At 37.8% G+C, this 23,565-nt stretch overlaps 1 protein-coding gene across 1 annotated transcript; it reads right to left on the reverse strand.

Annotated features, from left to right (window-relative positions):
* Window positions 1–13,774: 13,774 nt before the first annotated feature.
* Window positions 13,775–14,461, reverse strand: LOC136063650 (uncharacterized). The gene has a single exon (XM_065764319.1). It carries the CDS (start codon window positions 14,459–14,461, stop codon window positions 13,775–13,777), a length of 687 nt encoding a protein of 228 aa, XP_065620391.1.
* Window positions 14,462–23,565: the final 9,104 nt, after the last annotated feature.

The raw sequence follows: 23,565 nt of genomic DNA on the forward strand, positions 1-23,565 counted from the left end.
AAGGACTAAAGAAACTACAGAGAAATTAAGAGACAAACATATATGTTGATATTCACTCACAGATCTGTTCCACAAGGCAAGTGGCCGTTCAGTTGGAGATTTCTAGGATGTTGTTTAAAATGATATGAAAATTATAGTTTAAAAAATGTTGTGAAAATATGTGTTAACAGTATTTTTTTTTTTTTGGATGCGAAATATGTCATTTTATTAAAAAGAAGATAAAAACAGTACATCTTGAGACACTAAGTTCTCAATAAAACTAGGAGTTTCCTCTAACTAAATACTAGAATCAGACAAATGCCTAGCATATTGGGCTAACTCATTGGCAACTTTGTTACCAGTCCTCCGGGTAAAAGAGAAGTTACACTTATCAAACTGTGATGCCTGAATCAGTCTCCATAGATAATATTAGAAATGCTGGTAGGAGGAATGGCTGAACCAATCAACGTTTGGTACTATGTTTCAAATAACATGTTTCAGTGTGTAAAAAAAAATAATTGTGTGTTTGATATGTGTGTGTGTTTTTAAAAAAGCTAACAAGTGGGCCCCTGGGTAGAATTGAAGAATGAAGCTTTATGTGTTGTCTAATTAAGCGGGCCCCATGTTTTTCAAAATTGTGTGTTTGATATGTATGTGTGCATTTTTTAAAAAGCTAACAAGTGGGCCCTTGGTTAGAATTGAAGAATGAAGTTTTATGTGTTGTCTAATCATTCTAAAAAAAAAAAAATGTATTGTCTAATCAAGCGGGCCCCATGTTTTTCAAAATATTTACAAAAGTGTTATTAAGCAACATTGTTTGAAGTCGGAAAACTTGTAAGAAGAGTTTTTCAAATTCAGTCTTTAAATACCCTAAAATGAGCAACGTAATTTAAATACTCCTAAAAAAACACACTTATCAAACACGTTTTTTTTAGAACCACAGTTTTCAGTGTTTAAATAATAAAAATTGTTGTTTGGAAAGATGAGGTTTGACGTCAAGAGAGGCCTCCTCCCTGTTTTTCTTATACTTACCATCCTATTTGTTGCATGAAGCTTGTTTTTCACTAGTAAGAAAAATACTAAAGATCTATGTCTTTTTTACTTCCAAATCAATTTTGATGAACTTGACACCTTTATTTTATATCTACTTTCAAACTATTTATTATATATTTTAAACGTAACTTTGTATCTATTTCTTCTTTATTTTCTGATTATGTTGTGGTAATTTATTTGATGCAACAATCAGATGACAAGATGGAAAAATTATCTTACGCAAGAGAGAGCCAAAAACTGTCTCGAGTTGTCTTTGTAAAACAAAGGAACAGCCCACCTATCCGCTTTGCAAAACTAGAAAGAGGACGAATTTTTGAATCACGGCCACGGTCTCACCCCTAAATTATGTATTCCTTGTGCTTCATGTTTTAGTCATCTCTCTCTTTTTTAATAATTCAATAGTCGGAGTAGAGATGATTTTAATTTTAAATGTTTTTATTAAGAACATCAAGAGTTGTTATATAGTTGAATTACGAGGCTCTTGATCTTAAATGTAATATAAATGTCACCAATATGCAAATGTTGACATCTTTTTCTGCTATATACACAAAAACTAATATCAAAATATTGTAAATTTAATTTTGGCATGAACAATCTATACTATATGTAATAATATGGAATCTTTCCATTTAGTTTGCAAAGTTCTTGTTGCATCACATCATCATCGGCATGTTTTCTTCGCAATTTTCCACATCTTTTCTCTTTATTGACAATGAATGATTAAATTCTCAAAATTGTTTCCTTTAATACTTTCTTCAATTCTCTCTGTCATCAATGTAATATTTAAAAGCTAAGGAATAGCATTAGTTGTTGCTACACTTTTGTTTAGTCATATTAGCGTAGCGTTTCGTTCTAGTTCAGCCTATTAGGTCCATTTTGGTCTACTTAGGTCCAATTTAGTCCATTCAGGCCAGTTCAATCCACACTAGTCCATTTCTGTCTAGTTTGGTCTATTGGGTATAATCTGGTCCATTTTGGCACTTTGATCCAATCAGTCCATTTGGTTCATTTCAGGCCATTCAGTCCATTCAATCCATTTCGGTTCATTTGGTCCACCTCAGTCCAATTTGGTCAATTTTGTTTTATTTTGGTCCAATCAGTCCATTTCAATCCATTCAATCCACTTTGACCCATCTTGTCCATTCGGGCCAGTTTGATTCACTTAAGCCCATTTCTGTCCACGTTGGTCCATCCTGTCAATTTCAATGCACTTACTTAAAAACGAAAAAAGATAAGTTTTGGTTGAAAGTACCAATTCTAAATTTGAATTTAGTAACAAATATAGATCTCAAATTCATTCTAAATTATACTAAATTTTAGTAATTTAATTTCAAATTTGTTTCACATATATTTTATGAAGAAATTTTTTTGGCTCCATACATGCTTGGAGCCCAATGGTCTAACTACCAATAAAAAGGTAGCACGTGTCTCATCATGTGCATTACACTTAACTCACTTAGTTAGTTGGGTTATGTGTGTTGTGCATTGCACATGATAAGAACACGTGTCATTTTCCTATTGGTGGTTGGAACTCAAAACTCCAAACATGTTTGGAGCCAAACTTTATTGTAGAAATTGATGTTATTAATTTGTGGGAATTTTCCTTCATCACATAAGTGATAGGACCTAGAATCTGTTTAGGCCCAAATTTATTATTAATCAATTGCATACAATAGTGTTTAGTAAAAAAAGAAGCATACAAAACCTTTTAAGAGTCCCAAAATTACATCAAACATATAGAAAGAAAATAAAGTCATGATAGGATTAAATTAATCAAGAGTGCCATAATAAACTAATCAAGAGTGGTAAAGAAAGAAATTTCTTTATCATAATATTGAATTTTTGTCTCAATCTCTCAATCTATATTCATGCACGATTGGATCTTAGGCCAAAATGGGCATTTGTCCTTTTCGCCTAAAACAAGTAGCAAAATGCCTCTATTTTGAAACTCAATTTTGAAAAAATTAAGTTTTATTGAAAAAATCGATTTAATGTAAATCGAGTTACTTACAAAATGTTACATGGAACTCGATTTCCATGTAATTTTTTTTAAAAAAAAGTTTTTTGCCTATAACTTGATTTTCTAAAAATCGAGTTTTCATTGAAACTCGATTTTTAGAAAATCGAGTTTAAAACAAGGGAATATGCCTAAATAATTTTAGAACAATGGCATTTCGCTAGTTGTTTTGGGTGAAAGTGATAAATGCCCATTTTGGCCTTGGGTCTTAAAATGAAAGTCCGTCAAATTTGTTCTACTAGCCTTTGGTGGCATGTGTTTGGGGCCTTCAAACTACCCACTAAATGCTTTATGGCCTTTTGAACTTTGACCTCGCTGTAATGGAAAATGACCGAAGGAACTACAGAGAAACATACAAACACATGTCTGGGCATATATATATCATTGCATTCTTGTGAATAATTCTCTTCCACACAGGGCCAGCCCTAGACATTTTGGGGCCTTAGGTGAGAACTAAAATGAGACTTTCTTCAACTCCACTTAAAATACTTATAAAATAGAATACTTTCTTACTAATTCATGTCTTCAAAATAAACTTATCCATTTTTTTTAAAAAAAGGAAATTATGACATTAGACTAAAAAAAAAAAAGGCCTCATCGTAAGCGCAAAGCACATATGATGAGGCTTGTGTGTGTGCACGCGTGTGTATATATTAGAGTAATTAATATTACTTTTTACTATATATATATATATATATATTAGAGTTACAAAGGCACTATGAGAGAAAACAAGACAAAAAAATATAATAAATAAAAAAAAATATTAAAAAATAATATAATAATAAGGAGACGAAGGAATGTCATTGAAAAGATAAGAATGAAGAGAATTAAGAAAGTGAAAGAATAAAAAGAAAAAGAAAAAGTGGCGTTGTAAAAGAGGAGATGATAGTCAGGTGGGGAGTTGAGTTTTGCTACTTTAGCAACTTTTAAGCAAAAAGGCAACTTCTTGGAAGGTACACGTAAAATACCACTCCATCCTTACTTTTATTATTTTATACCAAAAAAAAAAATTTACAAAATTTGTTTCATTTATTTATTTTATCTTTCACTTGGGCTTTGGTTTCCAACTATTTCCCAATAGTGTTATTAGAATATTTGTGTTACGTGACTCTATCAGTTAGATCTACACAGTTTCCCTTTAAATTGTATGGGCATATAATATACTACAAAGACTAGAGTAATACTTGGACGTGTATACTGTATAGGTTTTTGTACATTGCTAATTCTGTATTAATCACAAAAAATTTAAAAGAATAAAGGATAATTTAAAGATTTATTTATTCAGTTAGTTTTTTAGGCCTAAATTTATTATGTTCTTGATATCAATTAATTACTTTCTATAAAAATTTTCCAATTAACTATGAATATTAGAATATATATTTAAAATATTAAGTCATTTTCTTATTTCCTTTTATTTCCTCTTAGTTATACGGTGTTATTTATTACCTATTTATGATTACTTTTTTTTTAAATGATTCCAATGCCTGTTGTGGATAGATATTGCCATCTACCCATCTTCTCTCAAGCATTTCATGCGTCTATGCTACGTTGCTAACTATTTTTCTTTTTAAAGTCTTAATAGTAGCCATTTAAACTCAAATATAATTTTTTTCCCCTTCCAAACTCATTAAGTAATTTAAAAAACGACTAATAATAATAATATAAAAGTGAAATGTTTGACATTTTGTTGACCACTCTTTATTGTGCCACATGGTTACATAAATTTGTACCACGTATACATTTAAAAAAGCCAAACAGTTGCATCTTTTCATTTTTCAATAGGCACCTTTTCGATCAATAGACAACTTTTGGTATATCTAATATGAAGAATTATGACATTTTAATAGGCACCTTTTGGTATATCGAATTTGAAGGGTTACAACATTTCAATAGGCACCTTTTGGTATATATATTACAGATTATCTTATATATACTTATATATACAACACAAACTAAACTAGAGATGCAATATTCTGTCTCTTATTCTTTCTCACAAAAAATTAATTAATAAAACAACATTTTTTTTTTCCTGTCTAACTAATAAAACTTTGTGTTATTTCTTTTAGTGTGTGTTTAGTGAAAATTAAAAAGCTATCTTATTTTACTATTTACCTTATTTTTGCTACTATTCATGGGCTCCATTGCACTTTTTGATACTATTTATGAGTCACATTATATTATTTCGGCTAACTTTTACCTTTATCTACAGTACTTTCAATAAAAAAGTATTCAATATCAGCAAAATAAGCGGATCTCAAATAAATCCTTTGTAGGGTCATGATCTGTAGCCCAAGTCCAAAAGGTACGGGATATAAGCCCAATGAGCCCAGTACAATGAATTTGTAGAGAGTGGGTGAAAGAATTGGGCTTTTGGTGAATTGGATAATGGTTAATAAGGATTTCAAAGATGAACAAGCATGAAACACACGTAAACCTCAATAAAATGATTATCTGATGAGATAAATTATGAATTAATCCAATAGTTCTGAAGGTTAATATAGTTCTTAATACTACAGTAATTCCTTTCTTCTCTTTTCTCTCTTCTTTTTTCTATATCCCCTTTTATGGGAGATCTTTTACCTTATATAGTTCCTTTCAAGCTATCCTGATCGTACACTTGTTAATCATCTAAACTTTCACTTGAGTGCATGTCCCATTAGACATCTTCTTTAGCTCTCTGTGAATGGTGGTATCTGAGACTGCACTGTTCAAGGGTCTTCTCCACATAAATGCGGCCAGAAAAGTTGTTGCAGTGCATTTAATACGGTGGTAGCAACTTTTCTTTTAGATATTTATGTGTTCTTATCACCTTTGTACGTGCTTGAAGTTCATCATGATCATTGGAACTCCCTAGAAGGTCACCTAAATTATCCAAATGCATACTTGACCGATATTCATCGTATCCAAGAAGGAGTTACTCCTCGGACTATATTCCTCCATTCTTTACTTATGTGATTCTCAATTTTGGGGTCTCTTCCAATCATTTACTCTCCCTCGGACATATCCACATCCTCAGATAAGGCCTAAGGCCCAATATACAAATTTGGGTTCTTATCCTTACAATAGCCCCTCAAAATTCCGGTTTTTCCCTCGCATCTGAGGAGAAGAAGTGGAATTTTGATTTGCTTTAAAATTGAGGGCTAGAAATGTCAAAATATCCGAGTTTACACGTGTGGAGGTATAGTTTTGCACGCGTCATCATTGCTACTGACATTTAGGAATCCGCGAAGCGTCATTAATTGCTCTAGGCGGCATTATGTTCCCTGCATCCAACGGTGAAGCCTCAATCCCACAGTCGATATTTTTCATTAGGGTTTGGGCGGGATAACTCCCACCCATTATTTGCCCACTATATAAAGTCTTGCAGGAAGTCATTCTTCCCTTACTTTACAATCTCTCAAACTCTCTAGCGAATTCAAGCATTCAAACTCACAAGACCTGTTGAATCTTCGAACTTTTGCTTCTTTAGGAATCTTTGAGAGTTCTTCTAAAGATTTCAAGGATCACTACTCACCTTATTCTGCGTAAGTTTTGATTCCTTTGAACCCTTCTTTTTCTCCTCAGCCAACCTCCTCGGCCTTTAACCTTTCACTTCCCCCAGTTGTCGTTTCCAGTGTTTTTCCTTTTTATTTGTCCGAAATGGGTATATTTAAGTATTTAGTGGACAGCCCTACGAAAATAGAGATTTTTAAGAGAGAATATCACATACCACAAGAGGTCGTCCTGTGGTATTGCTCCCCGGAAGGAATAGCAACTGACCGAGAAGTGGGAGAAGTCATAATCCCTATGATAGCTTTCATAGAAGGGGGAATGACTCTTCCCATGGGTGATATTACAAGGGAATATCTCTGTAACCATAAGATTTGTCCTCACCAGTGCGCACCCAATCTTTTTAGAATCCTAGGCAGTATCGACGCTTTGACCCAGCATTTAGGCTTGGGGCTCACTTGGCATGACGTAGTTTACATGTATGAGTGTCACAAACAAAAAAGGGCGGGATTTTACCTTAAATCCCAATCCGATATTGTTAGACTCATCTCTTGTCTCCCCAAATCTAACAAGGGGATGAAAGACGACTACCTGATTGCTTTAGGAGCGTGGCATGATGGTTTTCATTACCCAACCTAACTGGGAGAGCCAGGTGGGTTATCTTAAATTTAGGTTCCTTAACAATAGATTTAGGCTCTTCATCCTCGGCCTTGTTTTACTTCTTTTTGTCTTATTGTTTTATTGTTTTCTTTTTGGTTTAAACAATGGACTTTAAGTTTCTGACTACGCTTAGTTCTTTCTTGTTATTAATAGATAAAAGGCACGTAGCTCCTTGGCTCAGCTTAACTAATGTAGCAACCCTTAATTACTTGCTGGGATCCTAGATTTTTGTAAGTGAAGACGGGAAACTTCGGGCTATCCATTTAATTTTGGATTTCTAGCCTCTTTCAGATAAATTTCAAGAGGTCGGCAACGCTACAAGGGCGGGTGACCAACGGATAAATCGGATCGACGTGTCTCAGCCAAATGTTTTGGCTCCACACGTTCTTCCCCCAGTAGCTCACCCAGTCCCACAGGGTATTCCTTTGGTCGTCCCACCGATTCAACAAGTTCCCCTCGGAGTAGCGGCAGCTGAAGAAGGGGTTGTCTCTTCTAGTTCCTCACTCGAAGAGGAGATTGATAAATTTCAATTTGGAGAAGAGGAAGCACAGAGAGTACAAGCGATTTTAATATCGGAGGCCGAGGAAGAACTGGATAGACATTCGAGTATTCACACCCCTGCTTCTGTGGTCACTTATTTGGAAGACACTTTAGACGAAGAAGAGGAAGACATGGCTTTGAAAGCAGACGGCAAGAGTCTAAGGAAACTTATGAAGGGGAGGAATAAAGTATCCACCCCGAAAGAAGCCAATAAGTCTAAACCCTCAGCGAATCTTCCTCCTTTTCCTCCTCAGCTTCCTTCTGACCTTAGACTGAAACCAATCCCTGAGTTGAAGAAAAAGAGGCCAAATGAAGTCCTTGAAGAAGGCGAGGTGGGCCCTTCGAAGGGAAATAAGCAACAAAAAGTAGTCACAAACCAGCGAGGCAGAAGGTCCTTTTCTGTTGAGAGCCGAGAGGATGCTCTCGAGGCTGATGTACGCTGATCACCTCACACATGATCCACCAAGCTGGAGATAGATGGTGCCCCCATCGCTTGGGATGCCTTGGTTTGAAACTTTCAAGAAGGCCAAACAGGTTACATTGCTGAGGTCCTAAAGCAGCCACTCCTTGTACCAAGAGATATGGACGCTTATAGGTGCTTCAAGCAGCAAGAACTTTTTTTATCCATTAAGAGGGATCTGGCTGTGGTAAGTGATTCGATCCGCTTCTCTAAGTAAACATTTGATCATTTTTACTCATTCCTCTTCTTTGTTTTATACTGAATTCTTCCATTTCTGTTATGCAGATTACCTAACAAGTTTACATAGCCGACAAATCGATTAAGGATGCCTGCAATGACGCTAAGGTGGAGGCCCATTCTTTGTCCGAGGTCAAGAAAACCTTGGGTAATCTTAGGCAAGATCAGGCTAAGCTATCCGAGTAGCTAAAAGAAGCGATTAAGGCCAGGGACAGTGCTGATGTAGGCCTCAAGACTGCAGAGAGGCAGGCTGAAGATCAACGCCAGCAGCTGCATATGACTGAAATTAACCTGGCTACGTAGAGGCAAATGGTGACAGATCTTCGAGCTGAGCTTCAAAGGGTCAAGGAGGCAGCCCAATTGGCTAAAGATGTAGCTGAGGTGGAGAAGCAAGCATCGTATAAGCTTGGGATAGAGGAGACTCAAGTCAGGCTCACAGAGGAGCTCTTTACAGTGTGCAGAGAATACTGCGATGTGTCTTGGGGTAAAGCCCTTGATGCTGCTGGGGTCCTTGTAGACTCTGACTTGAGGCGACTTGAGAGCGTATATTATGATCCTAAAATTCGTGAACTCCCAGGTCCTGACTCCTCTCACTCCGAGCAACCTCCAGAGGCATCCGAACAGCCATTGGTTAACCAAGCCCCTCCTACTCTCTTTAAAGCTTCTAAGGAGTCTAACCAAGCTAGTGGCCAGGGTCAAAGAGCCGAGGATCCTCAGGACAAGGGTAAGGGTCAGGGTAAGAAGAAAGTTCCTTCTGAATCCAAAGACCAAGCCCAAGCCCAAGCCCAAGATGTTGCTGCCTCCCAACCAAGTCAGGCAGCTAACCCTTTTGCCCTCAAAATGAAGACTTAGCTATTAGGACCTCTATTTTATTTCATAAAAAAAAAAAAAAAAAAAAAGGGAATGTAAAATACTCTTTTCCTGATCAATGAATGTGTTCTTCTTTTATCTCCTATGTCTTCACTATATATACTATCAGGTTTATTATTACTACAGATAATATTGATTTGTTGTTGCTTTAACTTGAATAGAATCAATAATAACACCCTGCTAAGGATGCAAATAACTTAACTAAGTACTAACAAAAACTGGTTCGTATAAGAATTAGTAATAAACTTGGTAAATAATGGAAGATAAAGGTGTCTTTTACATTCTACGATACTTAAGCAAATAATTAAGTACTCTACCTTACTCGGGGGTGTTAATCTAAGGAGCTTTTAGGCATATTTTCGTACTTAGTGACTTTGCTTGAATTGGGCCCTGTCTAACACTTACAAAGAACGCCACTGAATGTTAATTTAACCCAAGTATGTGGTCCGAGAGAACTTACATGATTTAGGATTCGTTTAAACACTTATAAGAATTGTAATGGAGTGTTAACCAACTCATATCATCTGGTCCAAGGACTGCAGGCATGATTGAGTTTAAGTTTAAACACTTATAAGAGGGTTATAGTAATAGAAAGTACAAAACCCTTATGTAACAGATAAACGTATTGATTAGGGAAAAACTTATTAATAATAATACCTTTTAAGGTTGTTTACATTCCATGAGCGTGGTACTACATGATTATCTAAATCTTCTAGAAAATATGCCCCGATGCTAGCCCCTGAGGTAATACGGTATGGTTCTTCCCAATTGGGTCCTAACTTTCCCTAAGCTAGGTTCTTTGCAGTGCTCAAAACTTTCCTTAACACCAGATCACCAGGTGTTAAAGGTCTTAGTTTTACGTTGATATCATAACCATGTTTGAGCTTATGTTGATAATATGCCAATTGGACCATTGCAGTTTCCCTCCTCTCTTCAATCAAGTCCAAATTCTTCTCTAGTAGTTCATTGTTTATGCTCGGACTGAATGAACTAGTTCTTAATGTTGGGAAACCAGTTTCTAAAGGAATGATAGCTTCAGCCCCATAAGTAATTGAGAAGGGGGTCTTACCAGTAGATCTGCGAGGAGTGGTTCGATATGTCCAGAGAACATGTGGCAGTTCCTCCACCCATTTGCCCTTCGCATCATCTAGCCTTTTCTTTAATCCATTCACTATGACCTTGTTAACAGCCTTCGCTTGTCCATTCCCTTGGGGATAAGCAGGGGTGGAATATCTGTTCATAATTCCCAATTCACAGCAATAACTTCTGAATGCTTTGCTATCAAACTGAAGGCCATTGTCCGAGATGAGGGTATGAGGAATCCCAAACCGAATGACGATGTTTCTCTAGACAAATCTCTTAGCGTCTACATCTCTAATGTTCGCTAGAGGTTCAGCTTCGACCCATTTGGTGAAATAATCCGTGCCGACCAGCAGGTATCTCTTGTTTCCTACTGCCTTGGGGAATGGACCTACAATGTCTAAGCTCCACTGAGCGAATGGCCAGGGGCTAGATAGTGGATTAAGGATCCCCCCCAGGTTGGTGTATGTTTGGTGCGTACTGTTGGCACTGATCGCATTTTTTCACATATTCTTGGGTCTCCCTTTGCATATTTGGCTACTAATAGCCCTGGGTGATGGCTCTATGTGCTAGGGATCTACCTCCAGTATGGATTCCACAAATTCCTTCATGTAGTTCATCGAGGAGTAATTCAGCTGTCTCAGGATGTACACACAACAAATATGGTCCTGAAAATGAATGTTTATATAATTTCTAGTTCTCGGACAGCCAGAACCGAGTAGCCTTTCTCTGTACCTTGTCAGCCTCTGACTTTTCTTCAGGCAGAATGTCTTCCTTCAGGAATAGAACTATGGGGTCCATCCAGCTGGGCCTTGCTCTGATCTAGTGAACTCGGAATGTCTCTTTGTTCATCTCTGCGGGTTTGCACAAATCCTCTACGAGAATAACATGAGGTAGATTTTGTGCCGAAGAGGTCGCAAGTGTAGCTAGGGAGTTAGCATGTGTGTTTCTGCTTCTGGGGATGTGTAGTAAGTTGATGGAGGTACGAGGCATGTACTTGATTTTGAAAGCCCCTAGAACCATACCCCATTTAGCTATCCTCCCTGTGTAATCAACACTTCGAAGTATGGCTTTAAGCAGAAGCTGGGTGAGGACGACAATTGTATGTGTTTGGAAATAATGGGGCAACTTTTGTGTACCATGCACTACTGCTAGAATGGTTTTCTCCAGCGGTAGATAACGATCCTCGGCCTCATGCAACGACTTACTCACATAATAAACTGGCCGTTGTACACCACGATCAACTCGTATCAATACTAAACTTACAACATAAAGGGCCACAGCAATGTAGGCAAATAGGACCTCATCTGGCTCAGGACTGGACATGATTGGTGGCCGAGCTAGATAGTCTTTAAGTTCCTGGAAAGTTAAGGCACATTCTTCAGTCCACTCAAACCCCTTCCACTTGTTGATCAACAAGAAAAAAGGTCTGCATCTATCTGCTGATCGAGAGATAAACCGGTTTAAAGCAGCGGTCATTCCGGTTAATTTCTGAACTTCTTTAGGATTCCAAGGTGGTTGCAAACTGTTAATAGCCTTTATATGGTCGGGATTGACCTCAATCCCCCTGTGAGTTACCATATAACCTAAGAATTTGCCTGATCCCATGCCAAACGAACACTTGGAAGCGTTTAGACGCAACTTATATTTTCTAAGAACTTCAAAGATATTTCCAAGGTCCCCTACATGCTCAGAAACTACCTTACTTTTCACCACCATGTCATATATGTAGATTTCAATATTCTTACCCAACTGTGGCTCAAACATCCTCGTCATCATTCTTTGGTAGGTGGATCCCGCATTTTTCAAACCAAATGGCATCACTTTGTAGTGGTAGTTCCCAATGGGAGTGACAAAAGCAGTCTTCTCCTAATCATCCAGGGCTAAGGGTATTTGGTGATAACCTTGAAAGGCATCTAGGAAGCTCATCCGAGGATGGCCTACAGTTGCATCCACTAGCTGGTCTATTTTAGGCATAGGGAATGGATCTTTAGGGTAGGCCTTATTCAAGTCTGTGAAATCTACGCACACTTGCCACTTGCCACTTTTCTTTTTCACCACCACAGTATTCGCTAACCATTCAGGATAAAAAAAACTTTCTTAATAGCTCTAGCTTGCTTGAGCTTCGTTACTTCCTCTCGTACTGCATCAGCGTGCTCCTTGGATGGGCGCCGAGGAGGCTGCTTCTTAGGGGTGACCAATGGGTTGACATTCAGGTGGTGACAGATGAATTTTGGATCCACTCCTGGGGCTTCATAAGCATTCCAGGCAAACACATCTACATTTTCCTTAAGAAATTGTAATAACACCTCTCTTTCTTGAATGGGTAATTGAGACCCAACTTGAAAGAACTTCTTAGGATTATCACCAATAGCCACTTTAACCAAATCTTCGCATTTCGCCTCCTCGGCTGAATCATATATGTGCCACACCGGAGATTTTAACTGCTATAAATCCTTTCTAGCACGGGTTGAGAACTCAACCTCGAGCTTATGTTGGATGGCAGCCACCAAGCATTATCTGGCCACAGATTGATCTCTCAAGATCTCCTTAACTTGGCCTTCACACGGATATTTAACCTTCTGGTGGAGAGTAGAAGAAGCAGCTCCTAGTATATGAAGCTAGGGTCTGGCCACGATTGCTGTGTAAGGTGAATATGCGTTTACGACGATGAAGTCTACCTCCACTACTTCCAGACCAGTTTGCATAGGTAGTCAGATTTGACCCCTTGGGACAACGACCTTCCTGTCGAAACTCACCAAGGGGGAACTATAGGGTGTTAAGTCCTCGGGTTTTAAGTTCAGCCCCTTATACGGGTCGGGGTACATTATCTCAGCCCCACTGCCTTGGTCCATCATCACCCTCTTCACATCATACCCTCAAATCCTGAGGGTGATTACCAAAGTATCGTCGTGGGGTTAGATGGTTCCCATTTTATCTTCATTCGAGAAGCCCAAGACTGGTGAAATTTCCATTCTAGCCATTTTCAGATCTTGATTAGCATCTCCTGCGGATAGACAGGCTACGGACATTACCCTGGACGAGTAGGATCCTGTTCTCCTTAGTGCAGCGAAAATGACATCTATAGTTCCCAATAGGGGTCTTAAAGAATAATTTCTCCGAGATTCTGAGTTTGCCTAGCTCGCCTGACCACTGGAGTGATGCAAGAGCTGTTTTAACTTGCCTTCGCGGACAAGCTGGTCCAAGTGGTCCCACAAACTTCTACAATCCTTTGTGGTATGTCCATGATCCTGATGGTATTGGCAATAGAGGTTATAGTTGCGCCTTTCAGGGTTTCCCATCATTTTATTTGGTCGTTTGAAGAATGGCTCATTCTTAATCTTCTCCAAAACTTGATGCACTGGCTCTCGGAACACAACGTTGACTGCTTAAAGATTTGCCGACCCTGATTGTCCAACAAAATCTCTCCATGGTCTATTGTTACTATACCGATCTGACCTGTAGTCCTTTCTCTCTTGAAGGATAACCTTATCCTTCCCTTTCCCCTGCTGTTGATCCTCTTCAACTTTTTTATACTTATCAATCCTGTCTATCAATTGACGCACATTGGTGACAAGTTTGCCAATCAGAGATTTCCTCAAACCGTGGTCGGCGGGGAGGCTGAGCTTAAAAGTACTGATGGCCACTTTGTCAAAATCACCATCTATCTCGTTAAACATCTCACAGTACCTATCTAAATACGTTTTCAGAGTCTCACCCTCTTGCATGCTCAAGGATAGTAGGGAAGTCAACGGCCAAGGAACTCTGCGACATGTGACAAAACAAGAACCAAATGCTTGAGTGAGCTCCTTGAAGGAACTTATAGAATCTGCTCTCAGACTGTCAAACCACCTCATTGTAACTGGTCCTAGACTGGAAGGAAACACCTTACACATCAAAGCTTCATCCTTGGAATGGATAACCATCCTCTGGTTGAAATGGCTCACGTGCTCCATAAGGTCTGTTCGACCATTATAGATGGTGAACATTGGATGATGAAAACGATGAGGAAGTCTTGCCTCTTCAATCTTACACGTGAAAGGTGACCTAGAGATTTGGTTCAAGGCCTTGCTCATAGCGTTATTTCCTATGCCTCTACGTGATGGGCTTCGAGACCACCGCTCACGATGATGCTCTTTTTCATAGGAAAAGGATTCACTGGGTGGGGTTTAAGACCTCTGCCTATAATTAACGTCCTGTTCGTCATCGGAACAATCGTCAGAGTTCGAAGAAGCCCACTTCCTATTTGCATGGTGTAACTCCCTTTTTAATTGATCAATTTCCAGTTGCATGTTCTTGTTGTTCTCTGTATGGGAAATATGACCTCCACCTCAAGGCTGACTTCGGTTAGTGTGTGTGGTGTGCACACTTCTTGCACGATCACCTCTCTCTTCATGGTTGAGAAAAGGATCGCCATGTTGGGACGCCCTTGATTCTGCTGGTTGTGGACCCGATTCTGCCATCGTTAATCGTTGCTTTCACTATCACTTAAGCTCTTCCTACAGACGGCGCCAATTGTAGGGTCACGATCCGTAACCTAAGCCCAAAAGGTACAGGATATAAGCCCAATGAGCTCAGTACAATGAATTTGTAGAGAGTAGGTGAAAGAGCTGGGCTTTTGGTGGATTGGACAACAGTTAATAAGGATTTTAAAGATGAACAAGCATGAAACACACGTAAACCTCAATAAAATGATTGTCCGAGGAGATAAATTATGAATTAATCTAATAGTTCTAAAGGTTAATACAGTTCTTAATGCTACAGTAATTCATTTTTTCTCTTTTCTCTCTTCTTTTTTTATGTCTGAACGGTTTTAGACCTCTTAAAACAACCAGATTGGTTAGCCTAGTTAATTAGACAAGTTGTTACTTAGTCCAATTATGCAATTCTAGGTTAAAGCAATCAAATAATCATATCAAATATATAAAGCAGCGGAAAAATAAAAGACACAATGATATGATCACCTAGGAAACCACACGGTAAAAACCTGGGGAGGATTTGACCCACCGATCCTCAAGGCAAACCTGAATCCACTATGAAAGAATCGAAGTTCATACAAAAGGACTTACAAGCTCCCCGCTTGACTTCCTAATGCTAGCCACCAGTAGAACTTACTGACACGATCACGTGCAAACTTCGAATTCACGGACTCCTTCTTTCTTGGGTTCTCCAATCAGCTACAAGCACCCACGCTTGATATTCTTTAAGCTTCAATGGTAGAAACCGAGTTGATCATCAAGATGTTGAAGTAATCTCTACCTTGAAAACCCTAAGCTTTGTGTAAAGGAAAGCTCCTCTAGATCTCACAAGAGATTTACACAAAACAGCAATGTATGAGCAACAATACAACTGGAGCAACTCCAAAAACGTGGCTAGGATTTTTCTTTATATACCTAGGGTAAACAGAGAAAACCCAAAATGTTTAATGAGTTAGGGCTGAGTTGAAAATTCTGCAGAAAACGCATCTGGCCCGGATTTGATCGATCGAGCCTTTCCTTCGATTGATCTAGCCAGACCGAAATGCCCCAATGCATCTGCAGTCACTCGATTCCAACTTTACAATATTTATCAACTTTGAGCAAGCCTTAACAAGACTAAACACATTGTTTTGATCATGGTTTGTCAACATTACACATTAGAGTTCTAAATACATAAAATCCTAAATCTTTAGAACCTAACAAACTCCCCCTTTGGCAATCTGTGACAAAACACAAACAATAAGCTCAAAGTTTACAATTAAAAGGCCCTTTACAAAAATAATGCTAAAAAAAACTAAATTCCATCCTAACTACTATCCATTAGTTGCAAGTGTAGACAGCAGCTCAATTGAATCAACCTGTATATTCCTGAAACACTCAACAAACGCATAAACGCATGTGAGACAGAAAAGAGTAAAACAACAGGTATAACATTCTTGTAAGATTCACACAACACACAATAAAGACATATATCAATGAACAACTCATAGAATATAAATCAATAAGCAGTGAATCATGAAACAACAAGAATCAAGTAAAAGATCATGTATATCAATCAATGTTACTCCCCCTAACATGAATATCCCCAAAAATGATATACAAAGTGAAGCACCTAGATACAATCTATAAAACTCCACAAGCTCCTCAAAACAAAAATCTCCCCCTAATTGCAAAAACCCTTCTACAAGTTAAAACTCTACTCTCCCTTTTTGTGACGGAATGCCAAAGGACAATCACAATCCATCATCAAATGGAGGTGGTAAGGGCGAACGCAGATGCGCCAGATCAGCACGCAAAGCACGGATCTCGTCAAATAAGTCCACCAAAAGTTGACCATGAGCCGCCTGAACGGTCATGACAGTCTCCAAAGTACGACGGATATCAAAGTCATCCGATGGAGGTGGAGGAACAGCAGCAACATCAGGATCAAGAACAGTCTCACCAGCAAGACCTGTAGAAGAAGATGGAGGAGGTGCGGACCTAGAAGGCTCAGACCTAGGGTGTTTAGAGCCAGCTTGAAGGTGTAGCCCTCTGTCTAAGAAAAGACGCACCTATAGGAGTAATCACATGAACAGGCTCAGAGGAAGGGAAGCTACCAAGATCAAGATAAAGTGAAATCCTATGAATGAAAATAGGATGAACAAGAGCATGAGCAGAAGATGAACTCCTATAAACATCGTTCAAATAACGAAGAAATAGATGAGGAAAACTGATAGGAGCATCAGTAACCAGAGCGTACAAAAATACACACCTTTCGAGAGGAATGGTGTGAACATGAGATATGGGCCAGATAGAATGACAAGCTATCCTAAAGAAAAGATAGTTCAACCCAGAAAGCTCAGCAGAGGTGATCCTAGGATCAAAACCCCACTGGATAGAAGTCCCAGTGATATAAGACAAGGCATCACTCAACTCGGGAGAAACATCATAAGGAAAGACAGGATTCTGGACCAAAGGTACCCCTAGAGCATCAGCCACTACCTTGGGAGTAATGGTGTACTCTACGCCTCGTATCCAACCCTTTACTAAAGTGTTGGAATCATAGACGCGGATAGAGATGTTCGAAAAGAACTCTCTAATCAAGGCAGAAGGTGGAGGAGGATCAGAAATATCCACCAAGGGTAACCAACCCCGACGCTCAAAGTTTGCCCTAATGGCAGAATCAAGTTCATCTAAGAGTACAGAACGCTCAGCCCAAATCTTTCTCCTAAGGTTTAGCTTCTCATAAATCACTTGGTTTTTCTCACTCGGAAACTTCTCACGGTCAAAAGAAGGAGGGGGTGGAGAAGGTGAGGAAACAGTCCTACGAGCTCTAGTCTTCCTAGGCATAGTGCTAATGAAAGGACAGAGACACAAAGAGAAAACAAAAAAAACAAAAGAAAACAAAACCAAGGGCAGACTGCAAGTTAGCACAAAAAAAATATAGAACAAAATCTATATGATGCATGAATAATAAAAATGTTGTGAAGCATGAACTAATGCAGTAAACACAGTTCAAATTAGGTTCAATTACACAAAATTGGCTCGAACATAGAGTTTCTAACAAAAACCCTAAAAAATTTGAAAAACCACTTGAAAATTTTGAAACAAATTGATGAATTGATCATTACACAAGGTTGAAAACAGATTAGAATGACCAGTTACATCAAAACAACAAGCCAATTTCATCAATTAAACCCAATTGAACAAAAATCCCAAATTTGGATCAATTACAAGCCCTAGAAATTTCAATTTCTCACAAAACCCAGAATTGATCAAATTAAACTATCAAGATTATGTTTAGAGCATGTCCCCACAAAAACCCATTGATCAATTACACAAAATTGGGCTTGAATTAACAGCAATCCCAAAAAGAAAAAGGTCTGAAATTTTAAGGAAAATGCATGAAGAGTGTAAATAAACTCAAAAAGGAAGGGCAAACGGGACTTACCGGCTTGAGGAAAGAGATTCTTTGCAAAAATTTTGGAGGAAAACGACAAAAAATCGCTGTAGAGCCTTGCCAAGTCGGAGAGAGAAAGAAAAGTTTGAAAAACTTTTTGAAATAGTGTTTGAATCAGTCAAGAACACTGTTTTAAAAAAAACCTGATTCACGATTCTCGATTGATCGAAAATCACATTCGATCGATCGAATCAATCAGTCATTTTTAAATAAATTAAACCACTTTTTCAATCGATCGAAAATCAGAATGGATCGATCGAACTGGGTAGAGGCTCACAAAATTTTTGAGAAAAATCACAGTTTTGAAAATCACAAACCATATTTTGAAAACAACTCCTCAAAGCATTGAAAACAATGAAACACAATGCATGAGTATGAGATGAAATGAAATGATTTTTCAAAAACCCAAATTTGTAATCCCAGTTTCTCTAAAGAAAATTTCAACCATTCTTCCCTTTTTTTTTTTTTTTTTTTTAAATTCTCAAGCAAAAAATGTTTTGCATAATTCTCAAAGTATTTTCAAACTTGGTTGGTCAGACCAAAAACACATACAATAACATGTACAAAGTTTAGCAAAGAGTAACTTGTGTAGTGTGTGCAACTAGCAAAAACTTGAGATACATGTGAGGTGATATGTGAATAGCAATCAATCACAAAGTCTACAAAATTCATCACATAGAATTCAAAAGAGACTATCACCTAAAGAGTTACATCATATAACTCCCACATCTCCTGGAACATAAGCTTGCAATCATGTAAGTTTCTTGAATTTTGCCCACTTATTAGGTGAAATTTGCCATCAAGCCTAATAGTACACACCAGTTTTAATTAAGTGAATTGGCATCAAGCCTTATAGTACACACCAATTTTATGCATTAAGCAATTAAGTCGAGGCTACACCATATGTTTTTTTTGTGCATGTGCTACACTTTTTCGAGCATAAAATCTTATGATATGCACTAAGGTGTTCATGATTGGCTAGTGAACAGTGGTGATATGGTTATTTATGTCTTTCTCAAAAGGATCAAGTTCGACAGTCAAATAACATGTGACTTCAAGATTAAGACAAAGTGATAAACACCATAAACATCTTTCCCACACAACATGCACTACAAAGTTTCAACTAGTAAAGTGCAATAAAGAAGCCCATCAAAGCTAAACAAGGTACATAAGACATGTTATGTGTAAATAAATTGACCAAACTTGTTTTCAAAAACCAAGAAAAAATAGTGCTTAACACAATTTGCTTTTCACCCTTTTTTTTTTAATTTTTTTATTTTAAAAAAGAGAAAACAAATAAATCCTAGAATGAAATGCATGAATGTAATGCAATGCAAATCCTAGAAACAAAACAAAAAGCACAACAACCAAAGAATAATGGTCACAAAGGAATGAGCAATGAAACACAAGGACCATGTCAGAAAGACTCAATTAGGTCGAGTCTTTTGCATCCAAAACCTTTTAGATGCACCACGAGCATTGGAGTTCTTATTCACATTCGAGTGATTTCCAACTCCAGGATTGGAATAAAGGTTCAATGCCTTTACCAAATCACCAATAAGTGCCATAGGATCTTGTGTTTGAGGCGCAAACACTTTTGGTTTGTTTGCTTTCTTAGAAGCTTGAAGCTTGTAACAGTTAGGACGAATGTGTCCAGACTTTCCACAATAATAACAAACCCAAGCAGGTTTACCATGCATCTTGTCCTTGGAAAGGGTAGAATCCTTAGGTTTAGTCTCTCTCAAATCAACCCGAATCTTCCTAGGAGGGGAAACTTCTACAGGTTTGACAACCTCACTTACAGGGGGTTTGGCAGTTTCACTCACAACCTCACTCACGGTAGGTTCAGAAGAAGAAAAAGGAACAAAGTTCATGGAATGTGGTGCAGAATCAAAGATGCTTTCAACATATCCTAACCCCGATTTATCAGAAGGATACTTTTGAACATTCAGCATGTGATCAAGTTTAGAACTAGTAGATCTAGCAACAGATAAATCATGTTCCAAAGTTTTAACTTTATCAAGCAAAAGCATGTTCTCAGATTTCACATGGTTCAAAAGATCATTAGCATAAAAAAGTTTAGCAAGCAAATTCTTCTTTTCAAGCTTAAGAGAATCAATTTTCTTCAGGCCAAGTTCAACATTCATAGCATCCTTTGCAGCAATTTTGCAAAATTTATTGTAGGCCTTTTGAAGACCTGCATCTTCAGAGAGTTTCCCATCAGAAGGGTTCTCTTCAACAGACACGCTTTTATTGACTACAGTTGTAGCAGTGAAAGTAATGAAGTTTCCATCCTCATCACATCTAGACTCATCATTAGAAACCTCATTATCACTAAGGGATACAGCCATAGCTTTACCCTTAGACATCAAGAATGTAGGACATTCAGATTTCACATGACCATAACCTTGACAGCCAAAACACTGAGGACCCAAAGAATTATTTGAAGATTGACCAACTTTTTCTCTAGGTTTTTCAAAGTTATTAACCTTAGTGGGATCATGCTTCCTAAAATTTCTAGGTTCAGCAGTGTTTGTACCTCTTGCCTTTCTGTTGGTATTCCTAAGAAAGTTTCTAAAGTTCTTGGCAAGGTAAGCAATCTCTGTAGCAGAGAGCTCATCATCAAATCCACCACCATCAACATCATCAACTGACTTAAGAGCAGTTGATTTGGATTTGTTCACTTTGGGTAGGTCAGACTCATAGGACTGAAGAGATCCTACAAGCTCATCAACAGGGATGGAGTCCACATCCTTACTTTCAGTAATGACAGTCACTTTGGGTCTAAAGTCTTCAGTTAAAGATCTAAGAATCTTCCTAACAATTTTAGGTTGATCATAGATTTCACCCAAATTAAAAGCAGAATTAACAATATCATTCAATTTAGCATAGAATTCATCAAAAGATTCATCATCAGACATTCTAAATGCTTTCAAATCTAGAAGTCAATTGCTGCATTTTATTGATCTTAACTGCCTTTGTGCCTTCATGCATAGTTTGGAGGATTTTCCAAGCAGTATGAGCAACCTCAACATTAGAGATCCTCTTAAATTCCTCCATAAAAACAGCATTGAAGATGACATTCATAGCTTTGCTATTGAAGCCTGCTGCTTCTTTTTCAGAAGTTTGCCACTCACTTACAGGAGTAGTGGGCTTCTGCCATCTGCATTCAATGGAATTCCAAACCCTCTTATCTATAGATTTCAGGAATGCTTTCATCCTTACTTTCCAATAAGCATAGTTATTCCCATCAAAGTGAGGAGGAACAACAAGAGAGTGTCCATGCTCCATGACAATAGGGGTCAAGGATCAGCTTAGAGATAAAAAAATCTCTAACAAGAGAGCAACCCGCTCTGATACCACTTAAACGGTTTTAGACCCCTTAAAACAATCAAATTGGTTAGCCTAGTTAATTAGCCAAGTTGTTACTTAGTCCAATTATGCAATTCTAGGTTAAAACAATCAACTAATCATATCAAACATATAAAGCAGCGAAAAAAATAAAAGACACAATGATATGATCACCTAGGAAACCACACGGTAAAAACCTGGGGAGGATTTGACCCACCGATCTTTAAAGCAAACCTGAATCCGCTATGAAAGAATCGAAATTCATACAAAAGGACTTACAAGCTCCTTGCTTGACTTCTTAATACTACCCACCAGTAGAACTTACTGACACGACCATGTGCAAGCTCCGAATCCACGGACTCCTTCTTTCTTGGATTCTCTAATCAGCTACAAGCACCCACGCTTGATATTCTTTAAGTTTCAATGGTAGCAACTGAGTTGATCATCAAGATGTTGAAGTAATCTCTACCTTGAAAACCCTAAGCTTTGTGTAAAGGAAAACTCCTTTAGATCTCATAAGAGATTTACACAAAACAGCAATGTATGAGTAACAATACAACTGGAGCAACTCTAAAAACGTGGCTAGGGTTTTTCTTTATATACCTAGGGTAAAAACAGAAAACCCAAAATGTTTAATGAGTTAGGGCTGAGTTGGAAATTCTGCAGAAAACGCATCTGGCCCGAGATTCGATCGATCAAGCTTTTCCTTCGATCGATCGAGTCAGACCGAAATGCCTCAATGCATCTGCAGTCACTCGATTCCAACTTTACAATATTTAATCAACTTTGAGCAAGCCTCAACAAGACTAAACACATTGTTTTGATCATGGTTTGCCAACATTACACATTAGGGTTCTAAATACATAAAATCCTAAATCTTTAGAACCTAACAATATCCCCTATTATGGGAGATCTTTTACATTATATAATTCCTTTCAGGCCATCCTGATCGTACACTTGTTAATCATCTAAGCTTTCACTCGAGTGCATGTCCTATCAGACATCTTCTTTAGCTCTCTGTGAATGGTGGTATCTGAGACTTCACTGTTTAGGGGTCTTTTCCACATAAATGCGGCCAGAAAAGTTGCTGCAATGCATTTAATGCGGTGGTAGCAGCTTTTGTTTTATATATTTCTATGTTCTTATCACTTTTGTATATGCTTAAAGTTCATCATGATCATTGGAACTTCCTGGAAGGTCACCTAAATTATCCAAACGCATGCTTGACCGATATTCATCGTATCTGAGAAGGAGTTACTCCTTGGACTATATTCCTCAATTCTTTACTTACGTGATTCTCAACTTTAGGGTCTCTCCCAATCATTTACTCCTAACCCCCTCGGACATATCCACGTCCTCGGATAAGGCCCAAGGTTCAATATACAAATTAGGGTTCTTATCCTCACACCCTTAATATCAGTTTTTTTTATTTATTTATTATTTATTTAATTTTTCATGCATTTTTGCTTACTATTCCGACTCAAAAATTATGATTTTTTTTCCCTAAAACTCATTTAGTAGATATTTCTGTGCATTGCACTACTCCAACTCAAAAACAATGATTTTTTTTTTCTCGCACTAGTGTGTGTGTGTATATATATATATATATATATAAGGTTCACAACTAGGAAAAATAGCCTTACGACCAAAAATTGCATGGAAATTTCTGAAGTACAATACAACTCTATATTTGATATTGTAAACTTCGTATATATCTCCTTTTTATTGTCTGAATTGTAGTGATAATTTTCTAAAATGGAGAATTTAATTCCTGCAAAAAATGGAGAAGAATTATCCGAAGCTATCATTATAAAACAAAGCAACAACCCACATTTACCATATGCAAGTCCTATGAGAAAAGACAACCAAGCGACTACGCATACCTCAATCACTGCCACCATTTCCTACAGGG

Source organism: Quercus suber, unplaced genomic scaffold (genome assembly GCF_002906115.3).
Source record: "Quercus suber isolate HL8 unplaced genomic scaffold, Cork oak 2.0 scaffold_551, whole genome shotgun sequence".
In the NCBI taxonomy this organism is placed as follows: Eukaryota; Viridiplantae; Streptophyta; class Magnoliopsida; order Fagales; family Fagaceae; genus Quercus; species Quercus suber.